The sequence below is a fragment of the Humulus lupulus genome, chromosome 5, assembly GCF_963169125.1.
Source record: "Humulus lupulus chromosome 5, drHumLupu1.1, whole genome shotgun sequence".
Classification (NCBI taxonomy): domain Eukaryota; kingdom Viridiplantae; phylum Streptophyta; class Magnoliopsida; order Rosales; family Cannabaceae; genus Humulus; species Humulus lupulus.
The window spans coordinates 52,964,144-52,988,911 of NC_084797.1; the positions used below are offsets into that span (position 1 = coordinate 52,964,144).

Below are 24,768 nucleotides of genomic sequence, written 5' to 3' on the forward strand. Positions count from 1 at the left end.
CACCTTGGTCCGAGGAGAAGGCCACAAGGTCCAATCGGACCTTGATTGAAGGAGGTAGGCTCGGACTTACCCGAGGAAAGAGGCCAAGGGAGTTGGCTCGGACCACCTTGGTCCGAGGAGAGCCAAGTATGCATGACCTTTGGTCCGAGGAGAGCCATGCATATATCACCTTGGTCCAAGGAAAGCTTGAAGGAGTAATCAACATGCATGTGAGACTACGTCAAAATCCCCGGAACGACTTCAGCAAGAATTGGTCTAAGCACCCAGGAATCTCTCACTCCTTACTCAAATTGAGGAGTCGGTTGTATTTTAAGTATTTCTTGTAATTTAAATATAATATGAATAATAAAATATCCCTATCTAAAGGGGATATCGATTGAGGATCACAGGCCTATAAATAGAGGGTTGGTGGGATCGTAAAAGGACTTTTGGAAAATTGAGAATTATTCTGTGTTCTAGAGAGAGAAAGTGTGAGAGAAACTCAGTTGACACTGGTTCATCTGATCTTGAGTGTGAATATAGTAATAAAATCTCTAAATGGATTAGGCTCTTACCGACAATCGGGGCTGAACCACTATAAAAATCTTGTGTGTTCTATATTTTCTTTATTAAAACTGTCTGTTGTCGTTTACATTCTCTTAAAGGCTTGTCGTTATTGACGTTCTCACGTCGTTGGCTAAAAGAGCAGTCAACACCTAGTTCCTTTATAGTTTCAATAACACGTTTTTAATTTAATGACTTGATTAGCAAGTCTGGCACTTTATAAACACACAGTGTAACAGTCTTGGCTATCCAGGGCGTTACATATAGTTTCCAAAAATCTCGGTAAACACGTATGTATATGTTTCATGCTTGTAGTAGATTTTCCTTGTTGGGCATTAGGCTCACTCCTTTATGTTTTATATGTGTAGGAAAATAGTTTTGGCGGCGGGAAGGTTCTTAGCAGCTTGGGGGTGTGTATTAAGGCAAGATGGAATCGGTGGATTACGTGTACGATTCGAGGATGAATTTTTTAAGTCTTTTAGTTATGATTTCTATGTATTATTTTTCCGCACTTAATGTTGTAACCAATTTATTTAAGTTATGTTTTGTTTTATTTTCAAAACAATTGGATCCCATATCCTAAGTAAATTTTTAATGTATTTAAACCTTTACTTTACAGTTTTAAATAAAGTTATGGTGTTTTCATATGTATGTTTTCTTAAGGTTAGTATAGTAGTTATTAATGGTCCAAGGTCTAGATTAGTTGGGTCGTTAGAGTTGGTATCAGAGCAACGGTTCATCCGCATGAAGTTCTCCTCGATACACACACTCAAAGCTTCGAATCTGACCGCCAAGTATGAATGTATGATTATAGTTATTAGGTTTATATGTATAGCGAACAAGTTTATTCTTTATGTTTAAGTTAAGAATGAACGAAGCATTAACCTATGGGGATATCCGAGCCATTAAGGCTTTAAAAAGAATTAGAGAACCATGAAACACCGTAGGAGTGCTAGAAAGAATCACTCGGAGGCTGGTTTTGTGCCACAGAGAAATAGGTCATCTCCAAGAAACTAAGCAGATCATGACGAGAGCAACGGAGCAATACGTTTTAGTAATAAGACTATTTAGAGATTATCGTACCATAATTGCAGCCTTAGAGGAGATATGGGAGACAATGGATAATGAAGACGAATTGCTGGTAGCGATGAGATATTATTTTCTCTTAATTAGGTTCACTTGAAAAATGGAGTTTCAGTTTACAAATGAGCAAAAGCATAGAATTTTTAAGAACCTTCCTCGAGGGAATTTTGAGTCAAATGATAATGAGGACTATGAGGAAATAGAAGATGATATGCTAGATGAAGGATCGGATATAGAAGATCCCCATTTTTAGAATAGTTAGTTTCATTGTTTGTTTTTATTTATTATTTGTGTTTCTTTTATGGTTGTAAATAGTGAAAACATTCTTTTCCAAATTAATATCAATGTTATATTGTTAACATGTATGTGTAACGACCCCAAATTCACTAATATGGCTTAAGGGCCTTGATTAGTGTGCCGGGAGAGCATTATTGGGTTAAATGTGATTTGAATGACTTTATAGATTTAAATGCATAATTATACGATTAAAATGTCTGTATGACTATATTGGTGTTAATGTGATATATATATGGTATTGTGAGAACCACATTATTATGTGGGTAGGTCTGCAGAGCACGACTCGAGGTGATCCTAGGGCTAGATAGCGGGAAAAGTCACAGTAGGGCTTAATAGTTGACTCTGGATAAGTCAGGGGTGTTTTAGGTATTGGGTAGTTATTTTGACTATCGGGTTATGAAAATAAATATATGAAGATATATTTGAGGTTGGGAAGTCTAGGTGGGAATATTGGGGAATTTTACCGTTTTGCCCTCAGGGACGTTTCCGGCACCCCGAGCCTCGGGATTAACTTAACGGGATAAGGTTAGGCTAATGTTTAAGGAAAACAGTAGAACAGAAAATTAGACCGACCCTTTATTCTCAGCCTTATCTCTCTATTCTCTCTCAAGGAAAACACAAGGAAAAACACTGAAATTCTTCGGGGAATTCAGCTGAAATTCAGTGGATTGAAGGAGTGACTTAGAGGCTTAGCTCAAGAATCAACCAGGAAACTTAATCATTACTAAGGTAAGCATTGAATTCCCTTCTTTGTGATTAGAAATTCTGAGTTTTGGCTGGGTATTGAGGTAATTGTGATTTTGATGTTTAAGGGCAGAATTAAGGTGGAAAGCTTGGGAATTAGATTGGATTTTGCATGGAGAAGTGGTTCAGCAGAAGAGGTAAGCTTCAATACGTGATTTAGAGGTTTCAATCTGAATTTGTATGGTTGGTTTTAGTGTTTAAAGTTCTTGAGTTTCAGAAATTGGAAATGGGATTCTAGTAGGTTTTTGGGCTGGATTTCTGTTGGGATGTGTTGTTAGAATCATGATGAAAGTGTTGTGATTAAGGGGTTTTGAATTGGGGAGCTTTCGGATGGCTTTGGATGAGGTTTAGATGTTGGAAATGGTGGGTTTTCTGAGCACGAAGAGAAGGGCTGCGACTCTGTTCTAGAGCGCTGCGGCCCTCGGATGAAGATGAGCTAGGAGGGCTCGGCCAAGGGTGAGCGCCACGGCGCCCAAAACAAGGGCCGCAATGCGTGTCTTCTTTCAGTCATGCCCTTGGTTCTGTTTTGAGGGCAGGGCCGCGGCTAGGCTTCAAGGGCCACAGCCCTTATATGCATACTTGAACGTTAAGGGTTTTTAAGCATGGGAATCGAGCCTAGTGTGCTCGGGATCTATTTCACCACCGTGCTTGGTGGGATTTGATTTCCCGAAAGTTAGTTTGTAATCAAAAGCCTATATTTGAATATTAATGGAACCCAATACCTTGGTTGTGATTAGGTGCTAAAGTGAAGGCCCGGGAAAGGATCTTTCTCGAGGGACGTCGCTCATAGCTAATAAGCGAAGAAGTAAAAGGTAAGAAAATTGTACCTGGTTGAATATCTGTAATGGGACTAAGGGTTCCCTATTATGTATGCTTGAAAGGATGGTATTATGCCATGCAAGCTAATTAGTGAACCAACAGCCTAAGGGTGCCAAGGGTTACACTAGCGCAAGGGGCGCGGCCTGGCCACTGGTAGCCGAGGACAGCTTAATATGCACAGAGCTCGGTTTAAGCGGGCTGGAGTCAGTGGAGTAAACAGGGGGTGCGGCCTAAGTTGTCGGTTATGTGATGTGAATGTTATAAGTGATTGATTGCATCCTTGACTCTTAATATATGCTGAATGGTTAATGTGGATTATTTGATGAGAGTTCATGCTTAGTGAATTTACTATTTGTTATTATTGTTTGTGTTGCACATCATGTTTTCTTGCTGGGCCTTGGCTCACAGGTGCTACGTGGTGCAGGTAAAGGAAAGGGCAAACTTGATCAGCCTTGATTTGGAGAGCTCTGCGAGCGGAATGTACATGGCCAGCTGCTCAGCAGCCACGGTTGAGGTTTAGGCAGGGACGCGAGACCCAGAAATTGTTCATTTTGCCTTAGTATGGCTGACAATTGTCTGTATTTTGGGGAGTCTGTAATCCAACTTTTAAACTCTGTTTTTTTTGGGATCCCATGTATATAACTGCTTAATTATATAAAATGGAACTTTTGAGACCAAAACCTTTTTAACCCTAACTCATACATGTTTAGTGACACGTTTTTAAATTAATGACTTGATTAGCAAGTCTTGCACCTTTATAAGTACACAGTGTAATTGTCTTGGCTATCCAAGGCATTACAGTATGAGTTTGATTTTCTTTCGCAATCATAATAAATAATAAGAAAAATAAATAATGACTAACTTCGGTGAGGGTGGATACAAATCAATGAACCAAGTTTCTATATTGAGAGTTAGGGGGCCATAGCAGTGGGAATGATTTTACTGATCCCAGCCCTCCCTCAATATGGTTAACTTTGGAACAAAGATGAGTTTCGAGCCTGAGAATTAAGTCATCTAGGATTATTACTAACAGACTTAGAAAATAAAGATGGCTTGTTTATCTAAGTATAGAAACTCACTCTAATAATAAAGAAGACTTATATATAATTTTCATAAGAAGTCATAATCAATATGTCCGAGATATGTTTGTTTAGATTAAGTTTTTGCCTTAGAGCCTATTAGGGTGAAGCTGACATGTTTCTGCCAACTTTTAGAACTCTGCTGCAATGTCGCTCCGAAGATCTGCTCGCACCAACGGAAACGCCTCCAACGCTGTTCCGGTGAACAATGAAGCCCCTCCAGTTCGCAGAAGGGGAATACGTGCTATTGCCAGCTGCAACACGCCGACACCACCAGTTGACAATGCTACTGAGATCACCAGACTGGGACAACAATTCGAGGAACTATTGCAGCATCAGCGACAACAGGCTCAGCTCCAAACTCAGCCTCTGCCTCCGCCGCAGCCACAGCCACAGCCACAGCAAATAGCCTCACCACCCCCAACAAGTTAGTCCATATGGGGGATGGCCAGTGGTGAATTATGTGTCGTATCCAGTACTGCACATGGAGCCAATTTATGAGCGGATCCGTAAGCAGCACGCTCTGAACTTTGAAGGGACTACAGACTCCTTCGAGGCCTAAGAGTGGCTAAGGAACGTGGAGCCAATCCTGACACACATGAACCTCAGTAACGCGAACCGCATATCCTGTGTTTCGTTCTTGCTCAACAAAGATGCCAGGATATGGTGGGACTTAGTCCAGCAGACGCATGATGTTGCCACCATGACGTGGACTCGATTTATGGAGCTGTTCCACAAGAAGAACTATAATTCGGTCGTACTCGCTTCAAGAGTTGAGGAGTTCGCTGGCTGGAAGTAAGGGAATTTATGAGTGGCAGAATATGACCGGAAGTTCGACTGTTTGGCTAAGTTCGCACCAGAAATTGTTCCAACTGACTATCTGAGGGTGACTAAGTTCGTTAGAGGACTTCGATCGAAGATCGAGCTACGGGTTAAGCTAGCAAACCCAGGAAATACTACTTTTGCCGACATTCTAGAGACGACAATAGAAGTAGAAAGGCTGCAGGCTAATGTTAGTAAAGAAGAAGCCAGTAAGCCTGAGCCTAGACAGAAGAATCAACCTCAGACTAGTCGGAACAACAACCACCACAACAACAACAACAATCAGTCTAGTAACAACAACAATAAAGGTCAGAAAAGAAGGCATCCTAACAATAAACAGTCCGACAGCGATAAAAGGGCACAGAAAAATAATGGACGAAGTAGGCCGGGTTATGTAGAATACCCGCCATGTGCTAAGTGTCAGAAGAAACATCCTGGTGAATGTCGTGCAAACACTAAAGGATGCTTCAACATATGCCGATATATCGCAGCTCTATGGGGCGATATATTGCCATACGGGGATACGAAAAACACGTAGCTTCGCACGACAACCTCGACAAGCCTCGGGTATATCAGCCCAGGCGATATAATGCCTAGCATGGGAGATATATTGGCTATGGTGCATGATTTTTGAACTATTTTGAAACCGAGCTCATTTTAATCCTTAACCTCTTGATAAGTCCAGAATCTTTCTGACCGAGTCTTCAGCCTCTGCTGAATGATTATTCAAATGTTTTTCAATTAAAAAGCCATTATTTTATTCGAACTAAATGAAGATCTTTTCATTGTTGAACTCTATAAATAGGACCTAGTACCCAGCCATTTCTTCATTCATCAAGCTGAGTGCAGAGCCTAGAAGCTGCTAGGATTACTTTAGAGTGTTAAACACTTGGGTTGGGGTTATAAGCTTAATAAACACTTGGGAAGTAAGGTTTATAGTATATTTCGGTTCGAGGTGTAGTTTGGTCATAGAAGCATTCAAGGTATTCTTTATTCTAGTTCCTTTCTGTATTGATTCTTCTAGTTTTTCTACTCAAATCCTAACTCATATTCTCTATTCTTGGTTAGGCATCTAAGATCTTGAACATAAGATTTTGTTGGTAAGTATCTTTTCGATGGTGTAGTTAGTTCTTTTCATCTCTTTTCTTTAGTATACTCACCTCTCTATTATGGTTTTTAGGAGTGTTCCAAAGTCCCGATCTTGTTCTCATATCCCAGTTTTTGGTAAGGAAAATAGGGTAGATTTGTATGCTTTTGTGTTCATATATGTTCATGTTATAAGTATGATATGTTTGTTTTAAATTGTTTAGATAACAATCACATAATTTGTTTAGATAACAAATGTATAACTTGTTTAGATAACAAGTCCCAATAGTAGATTCCTTGGGCATGTGATTGTTTAGATAACAGCCCCATAAATTTATATGACTTTTTTAGATAACTAGCCCCGTAAATTTATGGGCATATGATTGCTTAGCTAGCAAGTCCCAAGAAGTATGATGGTCATTATAATAGAAGTTGTATTATATAGTTATATGATTATAATTTATAGTTTATAGTTTATGCATATGTATATGTTTCATGCTTGTAGAAGATTTTCCTTGCTGGACATTAGGCTCACTCCTTTATGTTTTATATGTGAAGGAAAATAGTTTTGGCGACGGGAAGGTTCTTGGCAGCTTGGGGATGTGTATTGAGGCAGGATGGAATCGGTGGATTGCGTGTACGATTCGAGGATGAAGTTTTTAAGTCTTTTAGTTATGTTTTATATGTATTATTTTTTCGCACTTAATGTTGTAACCAATTTATTTAAGTTATGTTTTGTTTTATTTTCAAAACAATGGGATCCCATATCCTAAGTGAAATTTTTATGTATTTAAACCTTTACTTTACCGTTTTAAATAAAGTTATGGTGTGTTCATATGTACGTTTTCTTAAGATTAGTATAGGAGTTATTAATGGTCCAATGTCTAGATTAGTTGGGTCGTTACAGTTTGTCATACTTATTTTATTTGATGTCATGTATATATTTGTTATAAACATGGTAGGGTGTTTGCAAGATTTTAAATGGGTATATGTTAGTTGTGTTTTATTTTGGATTATTTGAATGATAGAAGTATGCTAGGGTTTGTGTTTAATTATGTTAATTAAACATGCATGATTAATGCTTGAATTTTGCAAGGCATGATGAAATTGATGAATTTTTGATTTGAAGTACTTGCTGATTTTGTGAATAAATGGTGTCAAATATGATGAGAATAATGTTTTTGAATGTTTAAATAATTTTGTAAGTGCTATAATATTTTCAAGAAATTAAATGAAACTTTAATATGCCATGAAATGATATTTTTGCTAAAATAATTACCCACATATTTTTTTTATATTTTTGAGTAAATATGAGTTTTAAAAATAAAAATGGTGATTTTAAGGATATATTTAGTTGCTGGCATTTTAGCAAACATGTGAAGTTGTATTTTTAAATAAAAGAAATTTTGTGTGTATATTGAAATAAATTAATACCCTAAACTATGAAAATATTAAAAATGGTATTTTTAATATTACGATGAGAATTCATTTTAATAGATATGATTTTTTTTTATTTTAATTAAGAAAAATGTTGAAATTAATTCACTTGTGATTTTTTTTTAAATAAATTAAATAGTGGCTGAAAGTTTAGTTACAACATTTTAAATTAATTATTGGATTATCACTTATGAATTTATTCCACTTAAAATTTAGTCTTAAAATAATACAAGTAAAATATATTTTTCCACACCTAAAAATTATATTTTTCTCACACCAAGTTTGTAATTTTGTTGATTTGATTAAATTGTGATTTTCTAAGAAAACATGTTAAATTATAAGTATTTTACATAATTTATAGCCTTTATTATTTGTATGTAATTTAAAAATAAATAATGGAATTATTATATTTTTAAATGGTTAAATAAATTATTTCATAAAATAAAAATAATGTTATAGAGGTTGAATCAACTTAGTTATTTTTTTAAAGAGATAAATAATGGTAATAAAAGTATGTTACTAATTCATTATTTTTAAAACGATAGAAATAAGCGCGTAAGAATTATCATTTTTAACACCACTTTATAACAACGTTCCCACATATGCATGTCGCATGCAATTTCACATTTACGTTAAAAAATGTGTCTAATATTCAACCATATAAATTTTATTTAAAAACCATACATGTAGCATAGGTATAATTTGCATTATTCTTTTGGTGATTTTATGTGTAATTATGCCTATTTGGAAATTTTGAGTAGTCTTCACCATGTGTGCATGGCCCATGCAGAGATGGGATATATGTGTAGGGACAAGAGAGTCTTATGTGATGCTAAATGATGTTATTTGATTATGGTATAGGCTCGTTGTGAAGTTTTCCAGTTGTGCTTTGCTTGGACCTGAGGTAAGGAAGTTAGATGGAAATTTTGGTTGTTTATGCTGTGAATGGTAAGATAGGCTTGTATGAATAAGAATGTTATGAATGATGATATTTTTGTGATATGAATTATGAAATGTTATTTGTGTTGATATGACTGGATTGTATGTCATTTGAATGTTGTATGTTATGAAATGGTTGTTAGCGTGATAAATGCGACTCAACAAAAATGGGTTACTAAGAATGTGGAGACGTAACCAGAGTTACTAAGGATAAGAAGACGTAACTCATAGGGCGAATGAGCTGAGGTTATTCAAGGACCAGAGATCCTGTTTACCTCAAGATGTGACATGGACAAGTTAGCGGGCCATGTTCACAAAAATATGATGTTTATGTTATGATGTTATGTTTATGATGACTATGTATATGATGTTGTGTTATGATGATTATGTTTATGTGTATGATGATAATGGTGCTTATGATGTATGACGATGTATGAACATGAATATGTTTTGTTGTGTTTTACTTGTGTGTTATTTGTACTTCCTTACTGGGCTTTTAGCTCACCCCATTACTTTCACTTCTATGTAGCAAATAGGATTTCTCTTTGGCACGCACTACAACAATTTTGACTATATATTACGTTAAAAAATGACATATATTAAGAAGTGTTATTAATGGGCAAATTAAGAAAAACACACGGTTTTTTTTTCAGAGATAATTTAGGCGCCAACTATTTCATTTGCCGCCTAATGAAAATTCTATCTATCCCATTTGCCTCCTCTGCCCTCTCTTTCACACTCACTCCATCGACTCTCTTCTCCCTCATGGCATCTCTCTTGCTGGAAGTAAGAAAACAAGAGTCTCCTGCCTTGGAAAGAACCCCTTCATTCCATCTGAACCTCTTTCCCCTTGCCCTCTTTCTCTCTTCAATTCTGAATGTGTGCTCCTCTCATAAATTAGGGTTTTTTCTTTCCCTCTTTCCTCTTCAAAACCTCACAACCGAAACTAAAGATGTTATATTCCCTAAAATTTTCCCACCTGATGCTGCTCCGTAAACCCCCATGCACTAGCACCAACTTTCAACATCTTCTTTAGATGGGTAAGTTTCTACACTTTTAGTTTCAGATTTTTGGCAATTTCTCCCTTACGTTGTTATGTATCTATATCATATATATATATATATAAACTGACTCCGTAGCCTCCACCACTTTGACAATGGCGACAACAGAACCCCCAGAAGAGGCTGAAGAGACACTGAGACAAAGCTTGAGTCCGAGAAGCCTACTCCGATTTCTTCCAGGGTATCTTTTTTCTTTGTTATCTGTTATCTATATTCAGCAGTATTTTTGTAAGTATCTATTTCAAGAATTTTGTTTTTTTTTTGTGTTGCTTGAATGGAATTATGAACTTAGCAAAACCAATTTCTCTCGTCACTCTCTTCCGTTGAGTCGCTGAAGCATTATTGACGATGCCCCTGCTAAAGCAAGAACCCAAGCAACCCAACTGCTTAAGAAGTCGTACTTCTCTGTGAGTTTTCTTTTCCTTTTACTTTTTTAGATTTCAGTTTAATATCAAGAAAACATTTGAATATATCAATACATATATTTGTTTGTGTTGGAATTGTCTACCTCTTTTATTGTTTGAATCTTGTAATCGATCCCTATGTGTCAGAGCAACTTAACATTTTGATTTTGGGATTGGGGTCGTGAGTTATTCTCTCTGCTGTCTGTTGTTGTTTTCTGGTTTGTTGGTGTAGTTTTCCTTTTAACAAGGGTATGCATTGTTGTAGGCATTGTGAACACCAATATAGAAAATTATTGAGATGGGGTCTTCTTAATGTTTGTTTTCCAATTGAACAGTTCAATCTTCATTAGGTCTTAATATATATTCTTCTAGAAATATAAATCCCATACACACACACAATTTTATATATTTATCTTGCCCCCAAAAATAATTTGTATCCTGTGAATCCTCGAAAAAAAAGGCCAAGTTTTTTTTTTAGCTCTGTAGCTGTCCTTGCGGGTAGTCATCCACCACCCCAGATTCCTGTTCCAGTCCCTCCATCTCGTTCTACAAAGATTGATGAGGTATGTTCATTCAACAACAATAATAATAATAAACAGGTGGTACAATAACTTGGGATTTGAATTAGGAAAAGACCAATTTTGTTAATGCAGATTTTTTTTTAAGTGGCCGATACATGAGGTTCTTTAAATAATTTGGCACCATAGTTTGAATTGTAGAAGCTACGTTCCATATTATCATAATTCAAAATAGACAAATAAACTGGAACCTTTAATTTGATATGGTCCATGTTCATCACTTATCTTTGCCTTTTGAATATCACTAACTGTCAAACTTTTCTGAATTTCAATGGATGTCAACTATTACCATGTTACAACTGGAGTTCTGATGGCCTCAATTAATAATGTAATTTTTGTATTCTTTGTTAGGGATTTGCATTGGTGTTTGTTTTCCTTATGTATCATAAATTAGAAGGGATGTATTAGTTTTAATCTGGCCACCTTTCTAACATTAAAATCTTGTGTACATTGTTCGTTCTTCCATCAAGCATAATGACTAGTCTTTTCTTATATATAAGATTACTGCTATCCCTGATAACGTTAGCTACAAGATTATAGCCTGACTTTCTATATTTGTTTGCTTGTTTTATTAGTCATTAGGTTGGCCGCTTCAACTGAGTGAAGAAGGTCAGATTCTTGAGGCGGCTATTGAAGCAGCTGCAAATGCAGTAATCAAGATTGTGGATAGTTTGAATGAGTGGGACAGTAGAGCAGGTGATGGTGACTGTGGGTCAACAGTGAGTGTTATCAATCTGTCTCTACTATCTTATGCTATTTATTGTTGGGTTCATGGTATGTTGCTTGTTATACTCTTATTTTACTTTCTTATGTGCAGATGTATAAAGGTGCAGCTGCGATATTAGAGGACTTGGAAACGTGAGTCTTATTTTACTTTCTTCTTCTTCTTAAAATTAAAAGAAAATATTAGAACAGAATTATAATATTATTGTGTTTTATATAATTGTTAGGAATCTGAAGAAGAAGAATTTTACTTTATTTATTAATCTAATATTTTGAAGGCTTATTCCAGATTAGAGTGGATATTTCTGGGTTTCTTTCCTTGTAAATCCCATGTTCTTTTCCTGTTAGATAATTCTTCGGTTTCTCTTTTTTCTTCCACTGAATATATCTGGATGGAAGGCCAAAGTCTCAACCAAAAAAAGTTCAGGCTTTTGCTTGGCTTCTAACTCTTATAAATTGTATGTGTTGAAAAGGAGGTTGTTCTACCCCATGTAGACCTGTTCTTGATGTACTTTTTTTTTTGTAAGATCTGCAATGAGACGGTGGATATAGATATTTCAAATGTACTCCCAAAATATGTAGGATTTGGTTGGGTTCCAGTTTTGCACTCAAGCCAGGCTTAGGGAGTTTTTGGGCATAAAATAATGATAATATTATAGAACATAATAATATTAGTACTACAACGTTTGGAGAGATATTTAAATTTCTTTTCTTTTGTTGAGTTGGAGATATACTATATATGTAATTTTTTTTTTTTTTTTGTGTTTGGGCTCTATTTTTAGATTTGGGAGGATGTAGTTCTCTTTCTTGTATTTTTTTCTTTTTGACATAATTTTTTTTCCCCTCATTTTAGAAATAGAAAAGATCTTACACTAAATGGTAGGGGATAACTAATTAGTTTCTGGTTTCTATTCTTAGTTATCCTCTGAATGATGCTGCTGAAACGGTGAATGAAATCGGATCATCTATTGGAAGAGTTATGGGAGGAACAAGCGGGATCATGTGCTTACTTCTCCTAATTTTTATCTTGATTTAGCTGTCCTTTCTTAATATGATTAGTCTCAGTTGAATAACTACCAAGACTTGTTTGCTTGTTTTTTTCACCAGATATAGTATATTTTGTAAGGCATTTTACGCACAATTAAAAACAAGCACCCGGTCAGATGTCACAGCAAAGAAATGTGAGATGATTGCATACTGCAATAGTAACTAGCCTTAGCTCATCTTGACTTATCATTTTCTTATTCCAGGGGTTGAAGCACTCGAAGCTGCTATTGCCGCAGTTAGTAAATATGGGGGAGCCAGTGCTGGCTATCGCACATTGTTAGATGCCTTAATTCCAGCTTCAACAATTCTCCAGGAGGTCATTATTATTGTTATTTAATTCTGGGTTCATTCTGTGGCTTTTTGTGCTTATAACCCTTTTCACATACATAAGTTAAATGCTGGGGAAGACTCTGTTACTGCTTTTCTCCTTTCATCCGAAGCAGCTTTGGCTGGGGCTGAGTCAACCATACACATGCAGGCACAGGTAAAACTATTTTTGATCCTTTTGCTTTTTTGTATTCGCCCATTGCAATTTGTTTTTCCTTTCATTAGCATCATTCACCTTCCCTCCTGGAGATTTGGCTTCCACTAACAAAAATAACAATACAAATTCTTTGTTTGGATCTTCGATTTTACTAAGGAAAAACTTTGAAGGAGAAAAGATGGATGAAAATATTTTAGACTTTTCTAAATATATTTGAAATTGTTTTAAATATTATAAAATTACACTACATTTAACTTTTATTTTTCTAAAATAAAAAACATTTTTAAAATTTCTTGTTTGAGTCCAAATACAATAAAATAAAATGTTTAGCACTCATAATTTTTTTCCTTCCTAAAATCTAAGATCCAAACAAAGATTAAGGGAACATGGATTCTACAAAGGAAAACAATGGGAAGACATTTCCTTGTTGGATTCTTAGCAATAAGAGGCTAGCAAGATATTTATTTATTTTTGTAATAAAAAATGAAAATAATTTTATGGTAAAACCCACACCCAAAACCCTACGTGTTGATAATTTATCTCCACATGCCTCTAAACCCTTCTCAGTTCACTGCTCTGCTTTTCCTCTCGAGCTCATCCTCAATGAACCTCATTTCCATGGTAGCTCTCTGAGACACCGAGAGAGACAGGCACTGTGTGTAATTTTATCAATTCCATTCTCCCATTTCTGCAACCCAACCCAACCCAATCTTACTTTGTTTTTGTTTTTCTATTTCTCTTTTTCATTTCTTTCGCTCTTCTTCTGTTCTCTGCAAAGTTTTTATGGCTTTCTTTGTTTTCGTTCCTCTAAGTGGGTTGGGGCTTAATTCGGAATATAAGTTGAATTATTTTCATTTGATTGAAATTTCATCATCTGTAGGTGGTGATAATTCATTTGTTTATTATATTCTTTGTTTTCAAACGAATGGAAAAGAAAAGAAAAAAAACCATTTTTAGCTTTGTTTTTCCACACTTCTTGATACTGAAGTTTTAGTGCAATTATATGAGGAAATGAAGTTTTTTAAATTTTTTGCATTGGGAGCTGCAGATACCGGAAGTTGCGGTGGCAAATACCCACAAGGGGAAAATTAAATCATGGAGACAAAGAGGAAAACGCCTGTACAACTTGAAGTTCTTGACAGCATGTACTTAGGTAACAAGCTTAATCTCTCTCTCCCTAATAATTAAATACGTAAAAAAAGGATTGAATTCAAATAGAACCAATTTTGAAGTTATGGTTGGAAATGTGATTTTTTTTTTTGTTCGATGAGCTTACTCAATTCGAAATATTACTAAGGCTTTTGAATTTATTTTGAAGGTTTTTTAAGCTTAGCTTGTCTAAATCTTTCTTAAATGGTCTTTCTTATGAACATTTGAGCCTCTGTTTCAAAAACTCCCCTAATGTATTGTCAATTGGTGCTTAGCTACTTGCTAGTTTTATTTGTCAACTTCTAGCCTAGAACATTTTCTTTTTGTACGAGTCCTGATCTTTTGTTCTGCTTTTTATTTCTGTAGAATGTGTTGTTTGAAGATATTATTTTTGTCAGTTGTACCATAATATAAAGTAGTCTGCTTATGAATAGTAAAACAGAGTATAATTCTGGATAATTTTCAAGTCCATGTCTTCATGTGGTTTAATGATTATTTGTATTGATTTTTTTTTATTTATTTCAATATGCTTTTAGATTTTGGATATGTTTTCACACGCATCTCGATCTTCTGTTGTCGTTCTCTTAGATCCTGAAATTTTATATTCTTCTTGCAACGAGAGCCAGAGAGCGGCTAAAAGGACAAAGGTACCTGAGAAAATAAATTTCAGATAGCATTTTCTTTTGATTATTTTTGTTTGTACATTTGGCTAAGGCCATAGGTTTTCTCTTGGGAGTAAACGAACCTCTTGAACTTTTGAATATTCATTTGTGCTCCTTACTTCTTCCTTTATTTGGTGCCAGTTTTCCTCTTTTTTTTAACGTCCACTATGATCTCAATTAGGTTTCCAAGCATGTTGTCATAAATACGATTTGTAATGGCATTAATGCACCATCAAAGAAGCATGGTATGGGTAAAGGTTTAATGACAGCATGGCGGGAAATTAACCCTCATGCTGGAGATAATCCTACCAGCATCGATTGTGCCAGCGAAGAAACGGGACCATCAATTTCAAAATCCGGTTCACAAAATCCACAAATTCAAGTTAGAAAACCAAAAAAACAAAAAATTCTTACTGTAAGTCATTTAGACTGTGTTTGATTGAGGGTTAATGGATTGATTATTTTTTGAAGTTTATTTGAATTGAATTTGAAAAAAGTTTACAAGTAGACTAAAAGGTTGGTTGCTCATTTAGATACAGGGAAGGCTAAGGAACAAATTACAAGAGAAGAGGAAGAAACATTCTGTTAAAAGAAGAGAGGTAATTACTATTTGTTATTGAATGCGATCTATATATTCGCAAGCTTGCAACTAGTGCTATACATAACATGTTGTTACATCCTAGGTGGAACCTTTCAAAGATGCAAATCAGAAGCTAGCGGGCAAAACAAAATGTGATCTTGCTTTGAGGGGATGAAATTCTCAAGAAAACTTTAATCTGATTTCTATGCTCATGGATGATGAAGAGCTGGAGGGGAGAGAATTACAAGCAGTATCAAATAGACCAGGGTGTTCTGATCATTTTACTACTGGACTTCAAGGTTGCTCACTTTACAAAATTGGTTTTGTAGAAAGAGTTCAAAATTATGTTTCCTATCTATCATTTGTTGTTTATGTATTTGGATCAGTTTTTCAGAAAACTACTTAATTGGAAATTTTACCACTTATTTTAAAAGTTTAATCTTTGATTCTTTTGATACGGACAGTTCCTTACAATTGTATTCTAGCAAAGTGGTCTTGAGTTTAAATTCATGAAACAAAATTATTCTTTCCAAATAAAGCTAGGGTTCAGTAGTGTGATACATATTCACCTGTCTGTTTACTTTTTTTTCTCTTGAATCATGATTATGAAATATCTATGTAGACTTTGTTTTCATCTTTCAGATCTGTTGGTAAAGTTTCCACCAAATTATTTAAAGATGAAGCAACCTTTCAGTATGCAACCTTGGGACTCATCTCCAGAGATTGTCAAGAATCTTTTTAAGGTGCAAATTTACCAAAGATTTTGCTGTTACCTTATTTAATGAAGTCCTCAGTTAGAAGCATAATGCAATGTATTTGGTAGATGCTAGATATCCTCTCATTTGGTTTTTTTTTTTTTTTTGCATGTTTTGACGTCTTTATAATTATCAATGTGCTCATGAAAAAATATTGTTGTGTTAGTTAATATTGTTTTATAATCCTTCTGATAGTCTGACTCTGTTTAATTTTGCAAATTGTTCTTATTATTGTCACTTGGTATGTGTGTAAAATACAAGAGCTGTAATAAAATAATGGTTCAACGTGGCTTAAAATCAATAAAATCATTGAAGAAATTAATCAAATAAGTCTAATTATGGATACAGAATCTTGTAATAAAATATTTTTCTCTTCAAATGTTTGTAGTTACTAATGTGTCGTTTTTTGTTAGCTCTATATAGTTCTTGGATCATGCCTCATTATTTTGTGTTTGTTGGCCCTGACATTCTAGAAATTAGATGTGAAAAAACTTCCAAGCTATCTTTATCTGTAGGCTGTGTAGCAGCTTTCAGTTTCTAAAGGTTGCTTCAAGTATATTGTTTCATTTAACTTGATTACATTCAGGCCTTACATACAGAATTTTTTCTACCCCATAAAAATTAATCAGGCCTGGACTTTGGTAGAGAACGGTTTGTGCATATCTGATGCCCTATATGACTTCCATCATATTTTTGTTGATTCACTCAACTCTGCCCATTTTGTTTTTTCATGTTAGGAAACAAAAGTTGTTAACAGGGTTTGGTCAGGGGTTGAATTTCTTTATGTGAAGTGTATTTTACTGATTACAATGTTTTCTTGCATCATTGGAACCTTTTGTATGTTATTTGCCAATAACACTGTTTCTGACTGATAGAAGATTTATCATCCTATTTTTTTTCTCTATTGTGAAATGCTGGTCTCCACCCCACCATTTCTCTTCTCCATGTGTTTTGAAATGGAAATATATTAAGGCATTTAGTTGAGACAATTACCTGTCATTGGCATTAATCTTAAAATATGTGTTGACTTCTATTGGCAGGTTTTCCATTTCCTCTATACTTACTCTCTTGTCATTGATGTCTGCCCATTCACCCTTGATGAGTTTGCTCAAGCATTTCATGACAAGGTTTTATTTCATCTTTAATCTGACTTTACTTTCCTTCTGTGTAACATTTTGTTTGTGCTATTCAAAATTTATATGAAACAATGCATTAATAGTTTGTAATATTGAGTCAATTCTGGTATACAGGGGAATGCGCGGGAATGCGCTTTGGTCTTATATAAATAGCTCGACTTCCTTTGCTTCCTTTCTAATGACTACACCTTAGTTAGTTGTATTATATCACCTAGCAGCTTTTAAGTATAATAAACAATTTTCGCAAGAGCTAGAGTGTGTTAGTGATATAACCATATTAGTTAAAGGCATTTTCTCAATCTTCTTATATATGATTAGCTCTCTTGTTGTGTTAATTATTATTATCATTATGTTTTATCATTTGGTTTGTGTTTTATAATGATAGCATTTTGTTTTAAGAGTTTCCCATTGGGCAGAATATACAGAATTTCTTTGTTTGCCTAGTCATTAAAGATAAATACAATAGTTATTTTATTTCTTCTTCTTTCCCTAAATCCCCTTAGCGTGATGATAGAAATTTTGTGACCAACCCATTACTATCCGATACTTAGAGACATTATATTGTGTGTTATCATTTCCTGAAATGAATTGTGTATTCCTTGCCTTAAATATGCATATATTTTTAAATTTTCTTGTGATAAGTTTAAGTGTAAATGTTTTGCAGGTTGATTAGTTAGTATTAATTATTTAAAATTTATTGTAGCTAAGCAAATGCACTCACAACAAAGACAAGTGCACAAAGGATGATGAATTGAAGGATGGAGCAAGTTTCATGCATGGTTTACTTTTGTGTATCTTGTAATGTTTCTGTTTTTCATTTTTGAAGTAAAAAATGTTCAAAAGCTTTATTATGCTAGGCTTTCAAACTTAAGTTAGAAGTAAGATCTCATGAAGTAGACACATTCATTGTTTGAATTAGTTATTGTTTAATGTAATACTTATGGTTTATCAATCTATTGAGAATTATATTTTATGATTAATTTTGTTTTTTTTTTTATCAAAATACAATAATGAAAATCTTTTAATTAAAAAAAAACCATATAAGTATACTTATCAAAATAAAATTTAAAATATTGTATCCACACTAAAGTAACAAAATTTTATTACTATATGTTACGATTTAAAAACATATTATAAGTTTAACAAATCATTATGATTTATATAATATAACAAACTAAAAATGTTATCAAAATAATCAAATGTAACAGTTGAAAAGTGTTATGCAAAAAGTATAAGATTAAACTTCAAATTTATAACTAAATACTCTAACTAAATGTTATTATTTGAATATTATAGCAACTAAAAATGTGTTATTGAATAGTTTAAGATAACATCGAACATAACATTCGAATACTGTTATAAAAAAGACAGGACTTTTAATAACAGGGGCTATGTTAGCATTTTCGGAAGCGTTATCAATACTCCCGGTTAGCAGTTTTTAAGTGTTATGAATACTGTTTTTTCTTGTAGTGACGCGTGGTGACGTGGGAAGTTCTATTGTCAGGGTGTGTATGCCGTGGGGGCATCCTATAGACAAGAAATGATTAGTTTAAAATGCCAATTTCTAAAGAATAATGTTATGTTATTTAAATTTTTTAGAACTTATTAGTGGGACTTCAACTTTAATTATTTTTAAAAATGTTGCATGAAAACTGTTATTTTTTTAAAACTATTGGATCCAACTTGCATGTTTTTTGCAAGATCCCACTGGGACTTTTTATAATAAGTGGTTTTTTTGTTATAAACTCACGGGCATGCAAATATTTGACAAAGTATTAGACTAGGGCATTTTACATGTATATAACCCAGAACATGTTTCTATCATTTCATGTACTCCAAGAAAGGAATTCTAATCAAGCACCAAGAATCTAAACCTTTTACATACTAACCAAACTAAAAAATTTTAAGATAATTTACACCTATTTCAAGTCTTGGATAACCTAGCATATTTCTAAGATCCCAAGTGACAACAAGATGTATATAAAAATTAAAACATATTAAAGAATAATAAGGCCCTAGGCCGAAACCTATAACATGCTACTATCTATTGATTTTTCCAAAAATCCGAAATTCAAACCTAACATGTTTCTATTATCATTTTTTCATCCTTCTAAATAAATAGTTAAATCAAAATATCAATGGCAACATAATAATATGATTCCAACATATATCCCATCAAACTCATAATTCCTCCAACAATCTAATGGATTTATTGACCAAAACAAATATATTTTTCATGCAAAATAACCACCACAATCCAAATATACTTTTCATGAACCCAAAATTTCAACAAGAACAAAAAAAAAAAAAACAACAAAAAGATAACCAAGGCACTAAAATCTCCATATATCACAATCATGCTTCGACAAACAAAATCCAAAACATAAAGAATTAAAAACATTAGACTAGAGATTTCTATTACCTTCTTGGTAGAATTCAAAACTCAAGAAAAACATGGTGGTCACCCTCTTAGTACACCTAGGGTTTTCAAACCCACAAGGAAGAAGAACAAGGCAACACAAAGAATAAAACTTAGCAATCAACAAGAAACCTACAAATTGAGGGGAAGTATTAGAAGATTAAACACTAGGGAAGCAAGGCACAAACCTAGGTTAGAACCTCCTTCTTATCTTTTCTTTTTCTCTCATTTCCCCTCCATTTCTCCTTGTGATTTCAGCAGCCACACTAAGAGATGATGAGCAAAATGCTCTCTAGGGAACTAAGGTTCTATTTATAGTGTGTACTAGACTGTCTAAGGTAGATAATTTTTTTTCTTATTAATTTATTTAATTTAAGAAAATAATTAATTAACTATCCAAAAAGGAAGCTCCAAATGTCAACTCCCACTCTAGGGTCCTGCGACTTGGGGCGGAGTTTTGACCCGTTTCTATTGCGTTTTTGAGAAAAAATTATGTCACAAAAGTTGTAGAAAATTTTATTAGATTTCTAACGGTACCAAATTTCTTTAAATTGGATATCCATAGCCCATGTTATGTCCATTTTACTGAGGCTGGGTCCAGGATTAAATCAGAAAAAGACAACTCTTTTTTTTTCTACAATTGTTTCCCAATTCTTGTTTGTGTGAACACAAAAGCTTACACTATTTACTTTTCCATTAATCATCTTTTTACTTTAATAAAAATAATAAATAAAACTAATTAATTAATAAGGGAATAGCCTACAATAATGCATGGGAAAATCCTTGCATGTTCACCATGCAATCAAGCACATGCACACACACAAGTGTTAAGATGACTTTCTACCAACCATGCACCTTGGTGCACACAATCAAAGCTAATTTATTTACAAATTAAAATAGTTAAAATAAACAACTAACAAAATTAAATTCACTTAATCCTTACCAAAAACTCAAAAAATTAAAAATAAATTCCTAACACTTAAAAAAAAAAATTAAAATATAGCACAAAATTAATAAAACTAAAAAAAAATAAAAAAATTGGTGCGCTACAAGAAGCATGAATTTTTATATCAAAAACACATATCATTCTTGGTGAACTTTACAAATCTGAAACTCATAACTGTTATTTATGTCTAATGAAATATGAGTATAGTATAGAATTTTATTGAAAGAACTATACAAATTGAGCTTCGAGCAACCTCTATCATTTATCTAATAATCTATTTCTTTTGAATTAATTCATAAATGAGTGTATTGAAGTTTTATTGCTATCATAACCATTAAGAGTCATAAGAAGTGAGTTATTGAAAATAATTAACTTGGCAACAAGAAAATGAAGAAATACTCAAAGAAACAAAGTAGAGAAATATACAATATTGTGTCTAAATAATGGCCTATCCATGTTTACAATTAGCTACAAACAGCGAATCATTTTGATTGAGAAATATACTATTCAACAAGCTAGTGCGTAAAACAGAAGCTTTTAAGTCAAAATGATAATGAAATATCATATCATCTCTCATATCAAAATAATTTATTTGGAGCTAGTTTGGTACAAAAAAAAATCATTAAAGCATCTTTCGAAAAAGGTCCACGCCTAGGAATAAAACAAAAATATTTGAAACTTAATAAAAGACAATAAGTTTTGTGGTAGTTCTAAAACACAAAATGAAAATAGCAAGATAAAAACTTAGAGCCAAGAAACTAAAAAATAATGATAATGGCAAAATAAAACAAACAATTCTTCTCACCAAATTATTTATTTTTAAGAGGCATTAGCAACTAGGAAACAAAATTAAAACTTTAACATGTTAAAGAAAGAAAAGAATAACAATTTTTCAAAGAGAGATCAAAATTACAAATTTATGAACCAAAAACAATTTCAAGAAAGAACACTCATGTGAGCTTAAACTCCACAATCCTTGTGTGCTTCCAATAATGATTAAAATGAATAATAAAAAATATTAGACCAAAAAACAAAAATATGAAATTAGGCCCAAATAAACATTCCGACCAGATCCAAACGTTAAGAAAAACTTATATCCACAACCCAAGATTTTAGATAAAACTCTAAAGTATATTATATAAAATATAATTAAGTGTGAAGACCTGTTGCCAGATTTTTCCTTTCTGTTTTATGTGAATCTGGTTATTTTTTTTCTTTTTCTATTTCTATTTTTGCTCATTGCAACTACTTAGAAAGACCTTAAGGAATTAATTGATTAATATATACATAAATAAAGAAACCTATTTAAGAAAGCTCAAATACTTTGAACCAGAATATTAATCAAAGAAACTTCCAACTTTGAATGTTGCTTCATGCATTTTAATTTCTCATGAAGACCTGGCTAAAAGCATTGAAGCAATTAATACAAGATATTATATTATCACTATGTTAAAAAGCAATTAGTTGAATATTTATATTAGATTAAATTAGTGCATAAATAATCAACTCTTAATAATGGACCCATTCTAAAGATACTTTCCATTATTACCAAAACATTGTTTGAATCACAAATTGTTAAGTGTTTGTAGAAACTCTTTAAAAAACCCCTATTCATTATCAAAAGCATTAAAGAAAGAAGCCTAAATAATATATATATATATATGCATATAGATATAGACCAATTCTGTACAATTATTACTAGGCAGCCACAGAAACACTCAATCAATTCATTCCCTCCTTGTTATTAATATAAATTAAATTGTCAAATAAAGTTGCTAAACACCTATTCATGTCTCTTAGTTCAAAAACAACTTCAAAATAAAAGAAAAGTTGGAAGGAATCAAATAACTCAAGAAAATAAAAGGTCAACCAAGAAACTAGAATACACTGAAGCCATTTATTATATCAACTCAATGACTAGGAATTAAATTAAAAAAACTCAAAAATATAAGAAAAAATATACCAACTCAGAGAAATAAACAAGGGATAACCACAAAAATATATATAAATTCCAGCAACCTGAGTTAGAAAATAGACATATAAACACATAGAGCCATATACACACACATACTTCTTCTACTAATTTTTTAAAACAAGCATCATCATCTGATTTATAATGGAAAATTTCAGAGACAGATATATATTCACACATGCATACATAGACATATACATACTCATAGACAAAGATATCAACACACATAACGGACATATTTCATCAACTTGTATATAAAACAGAGACAACATGCACTTTATTAAAATTTAAAGCATGATTTTTAAACAATTTCATGAACAAATTAGATATAGGTCAAAATTCATAAACAAATTTGTAAACATATCAGAGAAATCATGTAATCCACAATAAAATTTTATGCATGATTCTTAAATAAAACATATGAGATGATTAAGAAAAAGAAACCCTTTCCCACGCTACCTCACAAAAACCCAATGGCCCAGAAAAACGGCACGAAAGATGACATCAATGCACGATAGCACCTGCGAAACACAGAAACATCACCCATTGTGAGTAGGAACCCAAGGGCCGTAAATTGGAGGGCGAAAGGCTTTGAGTGAATAAGCGAATTGGAAAATCAGAGAGTAGAGTGATGAAAGGCACAATGATGTTTTTAACCCTTCACCATCTGAACCAAGCCCATGGATACTAGTCAGCCAAGACCGTGATGGAGAAGGAGAAAAATAAAGGGAGAAAGAGGAAAAGCCAAGATACAGGAAATAAGAGAAAGAAAGAGGGTAGATGGAAAAGTCCAGAAGCAAAAGACAAGGAGAAATAAGAATATTGAATGAAGTAAGAAGAAAAATACTACGCAACTACTATTTCATTTTGGTGCCTAAATTTCAATAATTTATATGTCCGTGTTTCTTTTTTTACTTACACCAATAAATAATAACGCTTTTGAAATTTTGTAATATTTTGCTGTAATATTTGGTGAAAATTCTTGTAGTGGTGAGTGACCCCACATGTGTGTATAACATATTCCTATATTTGAATTTTGAACATAAAATTAATCTTTTTATATAATTATTTAATTATTTTATTGAAATATTGTTTAAATTAAATAATTAAAATTGATTGTAACTGATCAACTTTATTTTAATTAAATAAAATAGTTTAATTAACGTTATGAACCTGAAAAGAAGCGATTCTTTTCTAAGTCAATTGTTTCTAGGTTATCAGACTCCCTTAAAAAGAAAGAAACAATATGATTCTCTAAACCTTAAATTCTAAAAGAGTCTATAGCCTCTCTCTTCTCCAACCTCTCTAGATCACATGTTTTGAGTACATCTAGAGGGCTAAAATCAACCTGTGAATTGTACGTACCACACACGTCTTTGTGTATTAATGGAACGACTTGGAAGGCTAAGGTGTTTACTTTCTAAAGGATATGAAGGTTGTTGGTTTTACTTAAAGACTCAAGGACACTAGATAAGCTACGAGAGGTGTAGCATCCTAAAGCATCTAATAAAATTAAGGGCATGGATTAGTGTGCCGGGAGTGTACGTGGGACAAATATGTAAAATATATTAATATATAATTTTGAGTATGCATGATTATGTGTATTAAACGTGTTTAAAGACTAGCTTTTGTTAAAAAGGAGAATTTTTGTCATTTTGCCCATTGAGGGTATATTTTATATTATGTGTTGTATGCTTCAGACTACATTGTTATGTGAATATATTTGTGATATTCAGTATGAGTGGATCATTTTCATAAATTTTAGCATAAAGTTACAATAGGGCTAAATATACAGATCGAAGAGAGCCAAGGGGTATTTTGGTAATTTTGTATATTTAGGGGATTTGTTGATAAATAAAATAAATAGGTGGAATAATAATGTTTGATTGGTTTTGTTGGTAATAGGGTTAGAATGGTCTTTTGACCCTAAATTGTGCACACAAAAAAACACTGCTTAGTGTTGAGACCCCTGGTCATTCACGCACACCCTCCCTCTCACCTCT

The 24,768-nt window shown here is 33.3% G+C and overlaps 2 protein-coding genes across 2 annotated transcripts; both read left to right on the forward strand.

Moving 5' to 3' along the window:
* The first annotated feature begins 10,005 nt into the window (after positions 1 to 10,005).
* Positions 10,006 to 13,178, forward strand: LOC133779139 (putative 3,4-dihydroxy-2-butanone kinase). Its single transcript, XM_062219132.1, has 7 exons — positions 10,006 to 10,138; positions 10,801 to 10,877; positions 11,468 to 11,611; positions 11,710 to 11,750; positions 12,534 to 12,617; positions 12,723 to 12,796; positions 12,866 to 13,178. Exons 1-7 carry the CDS (start codon positions 10,006 to 10,008, stop codon positions 12,997 to 12,999), a joined length of 687 nt encoding a protein of 228 aa, XP_062075116.1. The 3' UTR covers positions 13,000 to 13,178.
* Positions 13,179 to 15,151: 1,973 nt separating this feature from the next.
* Positions 15,152 to 16,496, forward strand: LOC133780411 (homeobox-DDT domain protein RLT3-like). The gene is made up of 3 exons (XM_062220174.1): positions 15,152 to 15,372; positions 15,491 to 15,556; positions 15,641 to 16,496. Exons 1-3 carry the CDS (start codon positions 15,205 to 15,207, stop codon positions 15,710 to 15,712), a joined length of 306 nt encoding a protein of 101 aa, XP_062076158.1. The 5' UTR covers positions 15,152 to 15,204; the 3' UTR covers positions 15,713 to 16,496.
* Positions 16,497 to 24,768: the final 8,272 nt, after the last annotated feature.